The sequence below is a fragment of the Eschrichtius robustus genome, chromosome 12 (genome assembly GCF_028021215.1).
Source record: "Eschrichtius robustus isolate mEscRob2 chromosome 12, mEscRob2.pri, whole genome shotgun sequence".
Classification (NCBI taxonomy): domain Eukaryota; kingdom Metazoa; phylum Chordata; class Mammalia; order Artiodactyla; family Eschrichtiidae; genus Eschrichtius; species Eschrichtius robustus.
The window spans coordinates 27,318,803-27,333,913 of record NC_090835.1 but is presented as its reverse complement, the minus strand read 5'-3'; the positions used below and the strand labels follow the sequence as shown (position 1 = coordinate 27,333,913).

The following is a 15,111-nucleotide window of genomic DNA, read 5'->3' as shown; positions in this document are numbered from 1 at the left end:
AATGGCAAAAGCAAAGCTATACAGACAAAATCACACAACGCAGCATACACATACACACTCACAAAAAGAGAAAAAGGAAAAAAATATATATTAAAAAAAAAAGGAAGAGAGCAACCAAATCAATAAACAAATCTACCAATGATAATAAGCTCTAAATACTAAACTAAGATAAACATAAAACCAGAAACAAATTAGATGCAGAAAGCAAACCCCAAGGCTATAGTTGCTCCCATAGTCCACCGCCTCAATTTTGGGATGATTTGTTGTCTATTCAGGTATTCCACAGATGCAGGGTACATCAAGTTGACCGTGGAGATTTAATCCGCTGCTCCTGAGGCTGCTGGGAGAGATTTCTCTTTCTCTTCTTTGTTTGCACAGCTCCTGGGGGTCAGCTTTGGATTTGGCCCTGCCTCTGTGTGTAGGTCGCCTGAGGGCGTCTTTTGGGAAGTCTGAGGTCTTATGCCAGCATTCAGTAGGTGTTCCATAGGAGTTGTTCCATATGTAGATGTAGTTTTGATGTATTTGTGGGGAGGAAGGTGATCTCCACGCCCTACTGCTCCGCCATCTTGAAGGCTTGCCCAATTATTTTTCTTTTTCTTCTTTTTTTTTTCCCATGAGGACCTTGGCGTTGACCACATCACGTGCTCAGGCCATCACATGCCTGGGCGCTCCAGCTCTGCTTACTCTTAAGAAGACTCTAGTTTCACTTAATCTTCTAGGAGTGTGTTATTTAACCTCTCCATATCTCAGTTTGTTCATGTCTAAAATGGGAATAATAGTAGTAGCTACCGCAGAAGGGGTTTTGAGGATTAAATGAGTGAATATACATAAAGTGCTTAGAGTTGTACCTGGCATGTAATACACACTTAATAAGCTTTAGCTATTTTTATTAACTCTACGGTTTTATGTATTTGCACATATTACTCTCTTTATCTAGGGTGCCTCTCCACTTTCCAATCCCACCTCCTTTTCACTGAATCTGTTTCATCTTTCAAGACGAAGTCCAAGCTTGCCATTCTTGTGAAGACTTCCATGGTTTTCTGACAAGGCCCTCTTACATACAACTCTATACCAATCGGTGTTGCTGCGTACTGAATTTGTAATTTACACTTATACACCTATTGACACATATGCTCCATAAGGTAACAGCTGTTTCCTCTTGTTTACATAGTCCCTGGCTTTTACCACTGTACCTGGCACATGGTAGTCTCCCACTAAGCACTTGTCTAATGAATGAATGAATTAATGAGTGAATGAATAAATGAACACCTTTCCTTCCAGGGAGAAAAAGGCCTGTATGCCTTGAACACAGGTTTGTGAGTCTTCAAATACTTATTGCTAGCCTGGTGCTTGGCACCTGCTCAAAAATGCTTTCTGAACTGATTGGAAATGCATTCGATTCTAATCAGATGATAATTATCTTTGGAGAATCCTTTAGACCTTAAAAACATGATCCATACTATATATTTATTAAAGTTTTAAGTTCGAGCTTTCCTCAAAATATACTCAGAAGTTTGGAGACCAAACAAGAAGGAAATTGCCAAAGCCAGAAAACATTTAAGGGCTTTCCTCTCATGAAACTTCTAGCAACAGCCCCTGTTTAGCCACCTGTGCGTGCATCCTGCCTCATCACGTGATACATACAAGAACAACACGGACACAGCTCCTCTCTGCCTTGGCCGAGAAGCATTCACCAAAGAACACAAACTTCTCAATAGGGCAGAAAACAGGAAAAAGAAATGAAAAACAAAGAGGAAGATTAGTTTGCTTCAGTCACTGTTTTTTTTAAAAAAGCACATGAGGCCAAATCACTGGAATCCTGAAACCAAAGATGAAATGAAGCTCCACAGCAAACCAGGGTTCTGTTCCTTCAAAACTTATGCCTTTACAGAAATTCTGCTCTATAGAGGTCAATATCTAGCGGGCGTGAGATATAGTTAGACAGCACAAATTAACTCCTTAAGTATTACTGCGACTCCACATCAGTCTTTGGGAGTACATACGTTAAGGAGCTATTAAAAAACAAAAACAGAAACAAAAACTAAATATAACTCAACAGTCCTGATGGTTTATAATGCATATACAATTGGTTCACCTGCGTCCTTTTGATTCTCTATTTGAAAGAGAAAGCACGACAAGGAGAGAAGAGAGAGAGAAACAAGAACACATATGCAAGGATTAATGAGCAAGTGAACCAAAATGCCCCCCACTTATGTGTGATACATGATATTGGAAAGAAAAAGTTGCCCTTGAGTTCCCACCGCCCAGAAGTGTGGGGTCAATGCTGCACAAATAGAAAATTAGTCAAATTAAGTTTAATGTGAAATCAAGCTGTGAAACATACATGAACTCTCCAAGTGACAACTAAGTCATATGTTCTAGCCAGAGCTTAGAGGACGAGGACAACTCCAAATCTCCAGAAAGAACAAGAAAAAGCTTCCCAGTTTGCAAGAACAGACAGGAGGCATATAAGATCTAACTTTTACAGAGAATGGACCACCCTGTGTGATCTACCCACAACAGTTTGACATCTTAAACATGGAAAAGAAAGCACGGTTTTGCCCCAACTGTCCTTTATCTGACACCTAACACATTGCTCCCCACCTAGCTGCTACCTTTTGATTGTGTACCAGTGACAAGCACTTTACAAATTGGGGTTACACACAAGCAAAGTAAAAATGCATTCAGGTCACAGACAGAGAATAACTGAAAAACTTACAGACAAATCTGAGTTTATCACAAACAAATGGCTTAATTGTCTAACCTGTGTAAGGCTGATAAAAGTGACTGGACTTCTCACACTGGGTTTCACAGACAGAATCAACAGACAAGCCAATGCTAAAAAACTTGAAGCAAGGAGAGTGAGTTGGTTTGGATCTGAATTTTCTTGAAATAATGAAAACAGAAAGAGTGAAGACAGCATGGCGAGGAGGTGGTAGGTACTCACGAATGGTTAAATCCATCACTTGGGAGGCCAAGCAGAAGACAGGATGCTCATACATTTCTCTCTTTTTCCCTATAAAAGAGGATTTGGGCATGCAAGAGGCTTAGGTCAGAGGTCAAGAGGTTATAGGTCATAGGTTAGAGGAAAACGTTACATTAGCTCAAAGGAAAATAGCCACAGAATATTCTGGGATAAACACAGGATAAAAGAAAAAGGAGTTTCAAAATTGGAGATCTACTGGATTAACCATTCAGCATGCCGTGAGTCACGAGAGAGATTGTGACTATGATTTTACACGTCTCTTTAGAATTATTTGCAAGAATACAATGACCGAAAACATCATGAATAAAGGGAAACAGAATTTCATTGATTGAAGGCTCCAAGATACTAAGGATTTCAGACTTTAGTATCTAAGGCTCTTGAGGTATTTCTTCATAAACATAGTCTCCAGCAATATTACTACAACTTCTTTCCAACATTCTCAGGGAACTAAGCTGTTAATGGTCACAGAGAATCTCAAATGTCAAAATGCAAGATTTCTTTGCTGGGGGTAGGATCAGAACCTTGTAAAAGAAAGTTGTCTGGTAGTAATATCTTTAAAGCTGCCATGTCTCAGCCTATGGTGGACTATGTTCATGAAAGAAAACCTGATACATGCAGCCAGAGGATGTTGGGTTGTCTGAATTAACAATCCCAGCATGCTTTGAAATTGGTGTCACAGCCACTTTTGCAGGGGTAACGTCAAAAAGTGGCTGAGCCAATCACGGACAAGGAAGGAGAGAAGCGGAAGAGAGCAGGTAGTGTGGAATGAGGTACTTCTCTGAAAAGAGAGTTGGAAAAAAAAGATTGGTTTCTTCAAAGAATCCCCAGCCCTAAAAGTCACAGTGCAAAAGATAATTAACACAACCAAGAAGAATTGAGGCACAAAAGGAAATTACAGACCAGCTGATCTACTTCAGAAATGAATGCATTTTTACTTACAGATCTTAAAGTTTGTTTTTGGATATATTTATCTGAAAGAAGAGAGAGATCTTACCAAAAGACTAGTCATAGCTAGACCAAGACCTACACACGAGGCAGCAGACGTGGCAACAGAACGTTTCTTGATCCCATCCCATCCCTGGCCTGGCCTAGAATTACTAGGTACCCGGTTGACTTTAACAAATACAACCAATCATTATGTCCTGGGAAGGTAAATGCTGGAATCATTATTTGCTAATATAGCCCTTTAATGATCTCCTTGTTCCTCTATTTTTGTCACTCATTACCAAGTCAAGAGTTGATAAACATCCTTTTAGTGCCCAATTCTTAAGTGTTTCTCCCTGGATGCATAACAACGAATTCATTACCACTGGTACACAATTTGCATCGTCAGACAGACAAAATTGAGAGAGGGAGGACATGGAATATACAGAACACTGCGTATTTGACATGATCTTAACCTAATTCTCTAAGGAAACAAGGACTTCGCCAAGGTAAGTGATGTGGTTTTGGTAGTTGATTAGGTCTCTCTTATTTTTTTTTTTCCCCAGTCATGTCCTGAAGGCAGACTATGGGTATTTGCTGGTTTTGTTTGGGTGTTTCACATGAGAGAACATCAGATTCCAGAATGCGGACACATTGAGTTTTGCACACAGAACTTCCACATTTATACACTTACACCACGGTCAAGTTGGGTGTGGTTTTCACATCACCCTATAGCAGCCAACAGGGTAACAATGAAAAGTGATTAATATCTTTGCAAATGAACAGGTCCCAAAGAACCATATCTTCTCAAGTAGAGTGGACTCAAAGTGCCTTTGGGCGATTACTTGGTCATTAGTGACCACTTCCCTAAAACTTGAGAGGGCAGTGATAACAACCATCCTAGGTTTGGAGTAACAAGATTGAATAAGATCTAAAGCAAACCAGGAGCCATCAGAGACAGCCGAATACTAACCTGCCATCAAGTTTGAAAAGCTACCGAGAGACAAGATACGTTCAAGAGACAAGAAAGAGAGGCAAAATCTTGATGTTGCTTTATTCAATTCCTGTTTTACTTCCAATGCTATCAACAGTGGACAACAAACTGTTTAGTTTTCCTCTATTTAAAGAAGGTAGCCACCCTACAGAATGCTTTCATAGAAAAACATTAGCCACAGAGCAAAGTCAGGGCCAACACAGCCTCTTGGAAGGACCTTAGTTGTCTGATAACATCCTATATTCAAAATCCTTCCCTACAAAGACCGTTTCCTGAGCCCCTGTGCCTTCAATCATTTATGTGGCCACAGCTGAGGAAGCTATCCCATTTCAAGTGCTTTCAAGTTTCAGCTTAACATACAGAGATGGGCCACTGTTTTCTGGTGCCCATCGGAAAAGAGAGAGACTTCCCTAGGGAGGCATACCAAAATTTAAATTAAAAATTGGGGGCAGACGGGGGCCTTACCTTCGATTTTGGCATACTCTGACAGCCGAGAATAGTTGACTAAAGCAGCCTGCTCTAGACATTTACGGATGACTGTTTTCACCTCCTCTTGTGGTACTGGGGTAACAATATCTTTCATCAAGACCTATAGGTGGAAAAACTAGGTTCTTAAGATGGTTCAACGAAATGTGTTACTCATTTATGTTTAAAGAATTCAGTTTAAAATTAGTTGTGAATGCCTCTTTGCAACTTAACATGGATTGAGCGCCATTGTTAAAGAGAAAAAATTCCAGTGCACCGTTCGGATGTCAAAGCCTGTCCATGAATCATGGAAGGGCAAGGAGCGTATCTTCAATATATCCTAACTATTTGAGAGTCTGGAGATAAAATATCTAGAATTTTGGCAATTTCTTCATATTTATTCTGGTATTTGATGAATGGTAAAAAAATCCTTTAGAAATGACAAACTAGGCCATTCAACCACAATATTTAATTACCATGATGTTTATGTCTCTGTGTAGATATCATTTGTCTTTTACTTTCATTCTTACCCTTTCCAAGAGTGAGAGGGTAGCTTTCAAAGCACCTTCAGGTCGACCAAATGGAAAGCAATACCTAAAAAGGACAGAAAAATGTTCAGGTTGCCTGAATCAATTATATTTTAGAATGAAATATGCTGTAACTTGATTCCTATGGCAACTCCCTCTGAGGAACAGAAAATGCTTTTTATTTTGTCACGTTGTGTTATGCTAATCTGAATTCACACCATATATGTGTGTATATAATGTATATATGTGTATGTGTGAATAATGACTAAAGAGAGACTCTGCAAATGTCTGCAGCAGAAAAGAATATTTCCAGTGATGACATAAGGCTCTGTTTAGATTTCTGTTGTGAAGGAGAACCATTTGTTAGCTCAAATGTGACCTTATATATAATTATTGAGACCAGACCGGCATTAAACAATATTAGTTGAAACAGGCTAAAATTCAAACACACTTACCTAAATCTCCAGAGGATTAAGATAGGAAATACAGGAGTGTATTTTGAGCAAATTCATGATTCTACTAAATGTCCTTCCTTGATTGTAGTTTTTAATTGTTATTTGATCTTTTGCTATTGGCAACGTATCTAGCGTAGAGTGTGTGACCAGTAAAGATTTATCCAGGAGGTTTTTGATGGCACAGATGGTACCTATGTCAGGTACCACTAAGAGTTCTAGTAACTATTTCAGGCTGTCATAAGTCTTTCAAGACACTCTTCCTCATGGTACGAAAGGAAAAGGATGGGCTATTGAAACCCAGACTATCCTATGTATGTATGCTATTTCTTCCACTTGCTGGCCGAGGGGCCTGGGGCAAGTTACTTAACTTCTCTCAACCTCGGTTTACTCCTTGTTTCAATGGGAATTACAATAACTACCTTACAAGTTGCCCTGAGAATAAAAAAATAATAAGTTCATGCTTATCCAGCCTCTAGTTCCCTATGTAGTGCACAGGATGCATTTAATAAATAGGAAATATTTATATGCTATTATAAATGCTCTTACTATAGATGAGCTCCTATTCCAAGATCTCTGGTTCAGAACCACCAGTGCAGCATTAAAAATATCTAATTTATTCTAAGGGAGAAGTGGGCTGTATGGTGCAAGGCTCAAGCCCAGACCCGTGAGCTGTCTCGAGCATGTGGGGAAGTGAATGATCAGTCTGTCAAGGTTGAACCAAGATTCTTTCTTTCCCCACATAGCCCACTCATCCTGTTTTCAGGTAATGGAGAAGGTGGGGATGCTCTTCTGGGTACCACTGCCTTCCTTCCCTATGAGAAGTGATTCACAGGATTTTTCACTGTTGTATTTAAAAACCTTGAAGAGGCGTCAAATTCAACATTTTAGTAGATGTTTTAGATAGATTGATGATCAGGGTCAGCTTACACAAAGAGGGCTTTGTTCTTTTAGTGGAAATAAAATGAACTTAAGATTTCAAGATTTCAAAGTCTCCTGGATATTGGGGAACACTGTCTTGGTTGGCTTATTCATTCAGCTATTTCTTTCGTAGATTTTTACTGAAGTATAGTTGGTTTACAATGTTGTGTGAGTTTCAGGTGTATAGCAAACTGATTCAGTTATATATATATATATTATATATATATTACATATATTCTTTCTCAGATTCTTTTCACTTATAGGTTATTAAAAATATTGAGTATAGTTCTCTGTGCTATCCAGTAAGTCCTCATTCAGCTATTTCTAATATTTAGTGTGTCTCTGATAGATTTACAGTTTTAGAAAATCAAGCCCTTAATTTGCCCCTCTCCAGTCTCATCCTCCTAAAAAGCCCTTTAACCCCAGATCCTTACCTAAAATGTGTAATCTGATTTTCCAACAGAACTCGGAGTCTCTCTTTGATTTCTTCAAAACGTTCCTTTTCTTCAACAGTCACAGTTCCAATTCCATCAGGCCTGAAAGAAGACATGTCATATGAGGTGATGGGAACCTTATATGCTGACACCATCAAATCAAATCTCTAGCAGGAGGAAACTGTCCACTTTAGAAGAACAACTACAGTGATCGATGTGACCTTAGGAGAAGTCCTGCTTTTTCAGTGCCAGCGACTAGAGGGGATGGGGTATTTTGAGGTTATCGTTTGGAGACATTTGCAGAACTGTCGCTCATTTATTGTGAAATGGTAAAATGTACAAAGGGGTGGCTTGCAGGTTAAAGCCAACCTCTAGACCTGCTCTGTTTGGCTCACAGCCTTTTGAAGTTTTGAACTGCTTGCCAACATTTTTTACATTAGGAAAGTTTTATGATACAATTCTCTTGCAAATTTGGAACAGCTGGCATTAATTGGAGAGGGGCAACAAACAGCTTCTTCCTTAGCTGAGGGAGGCACTCTCCTGGTCCATATCTCTAATTTACATTACCTGTCTCTCTTATCAGCACTTATGTTTGGGACTCCTGAACTATGCACACAAACTCCTATGAAAACCAGGAGTCTTGTAAGTGTCTATATTTCCCAAAGGTAAATGCTGTTAAATGACTCACTTTCCAGATTATAACTACAGATGTTCAGATTAATTTCACCACTCATGTATTAACTAAAGAACAAATTACAAGACATTGTACAAATTACAAGACCTTGATGAAAGAAATTGAAGAAAACTCAAATAAATGGAAAGATATCTTGTGTACATGGATTGTAAGAATTAATATAGTTAACATGTCTGTAATACCCAAAGCCATCTATAAATTCTATGCAATCCCTATCAAAATTCCAGTGGGATTTTTTTCACAGAAATAGAAAAAAAAAAATCCTAAAATTTGTAAGGAACCACAAAAGCCCCAAATAACCAAAGGAATCCCGAGAAAGAACAAAGTTGGAGGAATCACAATTCCTGAATTCAAACTATATTACAAAGCTGTAGTAATGAAAACAGTATGGTACTGGCATAAAAACAAACATATAGACCAATGGAACAGAGTTGAGAGCCCAGAAATAAGCCCTCACATGTATGGTCAACTAATATTTGACAAGGGAGCCAAGAATACTCAATGGGGAAAGGATAGTTTCTTCAATAAGTGGCCTTGGGAAAACTGGATATCCACATGCAAAAGAATGAAATTGGATCCTTATCTTAGAACATTCACAAAAAAGAACTCAAAATGGATTAAAGATTTAAATGTAAGACCTGAAGCTGTAAAAATCCTGGAAGGAAATACAGAGGGAAAGTTCTTTGAGTTCTTTGACAAGTTCTTGGCAATAATTTTTTTGAATATGACACCAAAGCACAAACAACAGAAGCAAAATAGACAAGACAAAAAAAGTGACACTTTAGCAAATTAAAAAGCTTCTGCATAGCAAAATGTAAAGACAACCTACAGCTGCCTAACACCTAAAGCTGGATTTCTCACTTAATAGTTTGTGACTTCTTTGAGACTCACTTTCCTTATCTGTCAAACAGGGATAAAAACAGTCCTTCCTGAAGGTTTCTATAAGGGTTAATTAGCACATGGAACATGATAACACATACAAATCCCCTGGCACATAAGTGCTCAATAAATGTTTGCTATTGTTATTGCTAAAAAAAGAGACAACCTATGGAATGAGAGAAAATATTTGCAAGCCATCTATTTGATAAGGGGTTAATATTCAAAATATAGAAGGAACTCTTAAAAAATAGAAAAACCTCCAAATAATTTGATTAAAAATAGGCAGAGGACATAGACTTTTTCCCAAAGAAGACATACAAATGGCCATTAGGTACATGAAAAGATGCTCAACATCATTAATCATCAAGGAAATACAAATCAAAACTGCAGTGAGATATCACCCCACACCTGCCAGAATGGCTGTTCTCAAAACAAGACAACAAATACGTGCTGGAGAGGCTGTGGAGAAAAATGAACCCTCCTGCACTGTTGGTGGGAAGGTAAACTGCTGCAGCCACTATGGAGACCAGTATGGAGGTTTCTCAAAAATTAAAAATAAAACTGCCATATGATCTAGCAATCCCACTTCTGGGTATGTATATGTATCTGAAAAAAAGAAAATCAGTATCTTTTTTTTTTTTCCTCATTTATTTATTTATTTATTTTTTAATACAGCAGGTTCTTATTAGTTATCTATTTTATACATATTAGTGTATCTATGTCAATCCCAATCTCCTAATTCATCCCACCACCATCACCCCCTTCACCCTCCGCTTTCCCCCTTTGGTGTCCATACGTTTGTTCTCTACATCTGGAAAATCACTATCTTGAAGATATATCTGCACCCCCATGTTAACTGCAGCCTTACTTACAATAGCCAAGATAGGGAAACAACCTATGTTGTTTATTGACAATATTATCTATTGACAGATGAACTGAACGGATAAAGGATATATACACAGTGGAAAATTATTCAGCCACAAAAAGAAGGCATTATGCTAAGTGAAATAAATGAGACAGTAAGGTAAACACTGATATGTGTATGATAAACACATATTACTTATATGTGGTATCTAAAGAAGCTGAACTCATAGAAATAGATAGGAGAATGGTGGTTGCCAGAGGCTGGGGAGTGGGTGAAATGGGAAGATGTTGGTCAAAGGGTACAAACTTCCAGCTATAAGAGGAATAAGTTCTGGGGACCTAATATACCCTATGGTGACTATAATTAATAGTACTCTATTATTTACTTGAAAGCTGTCAAGAGAGTAGATCTTAAATGTTATACACACACAGACACACACACACACACACACACACACACAGTAATTATACGAAACTAACCTTATGCAGTAATCATTTTACAATGTATCCGTGTATCAAATCATCCCATTGTACATCTTAAACTTACATATGGTATATGTTAATATCTCAATAAGGGTGGAAAAAAGAACTAACCACATAGGTTATTTTTCAATCTTAGAGAACTACTGCTCATTTAATAAAAAGAATGACCCTGGCATAAATAAGTGAATTTCAGTTTAACCACAGTATTCTCATGTTTCTGAATTACCAATAGGTTCACACACATTTTCCTTATTTCCTTTGGCCCATTCAAGTTGAAGATACAAAGGAAGGCTGCATATTTATAGCCCAAATTTATCTGTGCCAAATTAGACGAAGGATAATCTGACCCATTCAAAGTCTTCAGCTCCCAGATCTTGTAGTGACTTGTTTTGACTACTGGCTGAGCCAGTTTGCAGATTGGTGCGTCACCATGAAACTTCTATTGGAACATTCTTCAGTTTGCAAATGCAAGTCATCTTGAGACCAAACAAATGGTCTTATTTATAGGCCTTCTCAAGGATCCAGCAGAAGTTGGGAAAATCCTGTATACTAGACCAGTCTGACTGCACAAAAGACTTGGCAAATGATAGCAGTGTACCTCCTGTTAGGGGTTTATTGGTCAGCTTCCCTTCTTTTTAAGTACTAAAAATGCCCTACTTGAAAAAAGAAAAAACTTCCCCTCACCCACTTTGTAGAAAATACCCGTAAATAGTAAAATCCTATACAGTCCATTTCTTCACACCCTCCTGAACTTAGAGGCAAAATGGTAAATATCAGGTAGGCTGTTGGAATCTATACACGTGTCCTTATTTTCAAATTTTCAGGAAAAATCTCAAATGTTAATTTACGAAGTTTATTTAAAAATTATTTAAACATAAAATGCCCACAAATCTGTAGTTAAATCTCAGGATGAATTCACTGGCCCCACGAAATACATGTGACACTTTCTGTAGTAACGTCTCATGTGTCTGTTATAATCTACAACTTTCTTTAGCTGTGGCTTTTGAATTTTGTTTATACAAAATTCAGCTTGCTAATGTACTGAACACACGTTTATACAATTGGCATGTGTACATGCACACAATTGATTTGGGAAAAGTCGAGCCATTTTAAGCATTTTGTTTCTTAGCAGGGAATTAAGCCAGAGAAAAATGCTATTAAATATAAGGTACAATTCAGAGAGGAGTTTATAGATCACAGGAAAAAGCCTGAAAACCATTTAACATAGGCATCCCAGAGATGTTTGTGGCCATTATTAGGAAATAAACCTCTCTGTGAAGAAAATCATTCCTTCCTTACCCAACAAGCCTTCTAAGGCAATTAGGCAATTAGAAGGCAGCTTTTCGATATGTGATTGAGATGATAAAAACTGAACATTTAGTCTGTGCCTGGCTTTCCTGTAATTCTCACTACAAAGGGTATTATAAACATAAAATCTGATTATGTTTTTTCCCCTTTTGTTCTGATGAGTCACATTTATAACTATTAAAGGTATCAGATGGCAGCTTCCGTGTCTCCTTGAACTACTTTGTGAACACTGTTAAACTCCCTATTCAAAAAAGGTAAACAACTAAAAATTATTGTCATTTCTTAAATTTGCTTCTTAATCGCCTACGTCAGTGTGAATAGTTTCATTTTAAATAAATGAAACAAACCAATCTGAGTCTGTGAGACACATAGTACGGAGTTCACCAACAAAAACAGGTGATAAAACACATCACAATTTCAACATCCAATGCACATTTATTTGTAATTGCCGGAATTGCTCTGAAATGATACTGGTAACAGGGGGTGTTATTTTACACACTGAGGAAGAGATGCGCAACAAAAATATAATTTGTCCAAGATCACAGGTTGTCACTCCATCAGTTAAAAAAGCAAAAATATCCTTTGTGGGGTGTTTGATTTCTCATAGTTATTATTGAAAATTCTGTCAAACATCGATTTCTCTTCCATTGACCCCTATAATCTGTCAATGTTAATTGTACAGGTTTTGGTAGATTTCTATGGATCTACTAAGTGAAAAATCCTGGTTCAATATATGGGGAGCACTGTTTTCACAGAAGCAATGAAATACTTTCCCTAGAGTTGTGGCCACCTGAGCCTGCCTCAGAGTCACCTGGAAAGCTTGTGACAACTCAGACTGCTGGGGCACCTCAGAGTTTCTGATTCAACAGATCTGGGGTGGGACCTGAGAACTGGCATTTCTAACAAGTTCTCTTGTACTGCTGGTTCGGGGAACCTTACTTTGAGAACCTCTGCCTTAGAGCGAAAAAATATTTGGTGGGTGGCTGAACGCATGAAAGGGTATTTTTGGAGTTGGGAATCCAGGGTTCCCAATTTCCCTTGGATTGAGTGAATGTGGAACCAGAGATCTTCTCTAAGAAGTATATGGTCCACTTACGAAGCTAGCAACACCTTCCAAAAATGGCATTTGCACTGTTTTCTAGGTGCCATTCCAAGCAGTGCTGGCTGCAAAATAAGTAGAACTGTATTGGTGTCTCTCAGAAGCCATGCTTTTGTTTCTCTGTTTTGGAAACATTTGGGGGTGATTCTATAATTGTCATAAAACTGGCTCTGCATCTTGTTCTTTTCTCAATACTTCTAACACTTAAGGAATCACAAAGAATGAGAGAAGAGGAGGGCTGAAGCTGGATTTTTAAACTCCTACCTAGCAAATCCCAGGCTGAGACGTGTCTTTACTCAGAACATGTGTCTAGGAGCCTGAATCCTCTGCCCTCTTGGATCCTGACTGATGCATTTTCTGCTGGTGGTTTTGCACTTCTTAGGGTCCATCGGCACTTCCTAAGGGCACTCGAATTTCCTTTGGAGGAATGACCTTGGCTGCATTGTGTGTAAACTGAGGAGACTACTCTCCTGCTGTCAATGCCGAGGGCTTCCTGCAGGCCAGCTCCTGCCATGGGTGGTCGCTATACATCTTAGCTGCACTATGAACTGCACTCAGCCAACTGGACACTCGTTCCCGGAACCTTTATAGCACATAAATGATGTAAGGATAAAAGAAACTGGTGGGGTTTGCTGTCTCAGCAGCTGTGCCCTGCCCAGCTTGTTCTCCCAGGTTGGTAGTTCTTAATCTCTTGACTGTATCTTAGAACGAGTAGAGAGCTTTGAGAGGTCCCACCCTCAAGCTCTGATTCAATGTGTCTGCAGCAGGGCCTACACATGTCAAGTTAAAGCTCCCTAGGTCATTCCAATGTGCAGGTAAGGACTGGACCACTGCTTTGATCCTGTTTCCTACTTTTCTGTTGCTGCCTTGATTCCAGTTTCCCCCTCCCTTTTTTTTTTTTTTTTTTTTTTTGAGGCTCCTGGCATCATCCCCATAAACTCCCTTTTGCTTAGATTATCCAGAGTTAGTTTTTGTTACTTATGTGGAACTGATGTAAGTTCATAAAGCACACATCCTCTGGCTCCCAATTTTAGTAGAAGCATTGATGCCTCTGAACCTAGCTTTAGCAACACACACACACACACACACACACACACACACAGACACACACAGACACACAAGACAAGGAAATGTGGTCCCTGGTCACTGGTTCCACCTAACTGCACACTGGCTAACCACTCACTTTTTGTATATCATGATCCTGCAAACTTGAGACAATATGCAGGTCAAGTGCAGTCATTTTTGGAGCCCTGTCGAAGACTGGAAGCTCTCCCACCTGCAGGCCATCATCGGAGCCCAAAGTGGGTCTCTCGGGCCACGACAGACTATATTGCATCTGACACAGCAGGCATCTCTGGAATCCACCTTTCAAGTTTTCGGCAAACCATTTTCTCACTGTCCTTCACAAAGTTGACATTTTCGGCAGCACGACAGGAAAGATGTCACGTCGGCTGCTCTTCAAGTTCTTGTCAAAGTGGTTAGCACCAGTTCTGTCATCTTCACTCTCCTCACCGCCTCCCATCTTGAGCCATGTCACAAATAATAATACATCTAGAGTTGTGTTTTTCTGGGTTCTTTTGGTTTTTTTTTTTTGTCAGATTAAAATGACCCTAACCCGACTGCCCACACTTTAGGACTAGTTATGCAAATTCTTCTCCCTTTCCCCAAATGTTTCTGAGCTAGAGCTTGTTAATTAATGTCTATTGTAGGATTAATCCAATATGATTAAGCACAAGGCTTTTAATGTGAAACACTTTATTTTGATGCTTGAAATTAAGTGTGAACATTTGAGCCAAAGAATTCAAGCTTCCTTGTGTTTTGTGAAAGTGAAATGACCTCTTTGGGGGCGTTAAATTGTTGCTACTCACCCAGGTGAGCACACAGAGTCCTAGCGTTTAATTATCCTGCTACCAGGGTTCTCCCCATTATGTTGAAAGCCGGGCCACAAAACCTCCGTTGGGAAGGTAAGATATCTTTTCAAGAAGGTCAGGTTACTAAATTAATTCAAAGCATACAATGACTGATGTGTTCTGCTATTGCATCTATTTGGTGATCAAGTGTAGAATCCAGTGTAAAAAGAA

At 38.9% G+C, this 15,111-nt stretch overlaps 1 protein-coding gene across 4 annotated transcripts in view; it reads right to left on the bottom strand.

Annotated features, from left to right (window-relative positions):
* Positions 1 to 15,111, bottom strand: part of CADPS (calcium dependent secretion activator) — a 483,330-nt gene that overhangs the window by 120,099 nt on the left and 348,120 nt on the right. For 2 of the 4 annotated variants that reach the window (XM_068557631.1, XM_068557634.1), the window contains 4 exons: positions 7,704 to 7,805; positions 5,900 to 5,963; positions 5,370 to 5,493; positions 2,948 to 3,016 (listed from right to left, as the gene is read on the bottom strand). In XM_068557631.1, the coding sequence (XP_068413732.1) occupies positions 2,948 to 3,016; positions 5,370 to 5,493; positions 5,900 to 5,963; positions 7,704 to 7,805 (359 nt within the window). The remainder of the gene's footprint in view (positions 1 to 2,947; positions 3,017 to 5,369; positions 5,494 to 5,899; positions 5,964 to 7,703; positions 7,806 to 15,111) is intronic. The other 2 variants (XM_068557633.1, XM_068557635.1) reach the window with 1 other exon arrangement.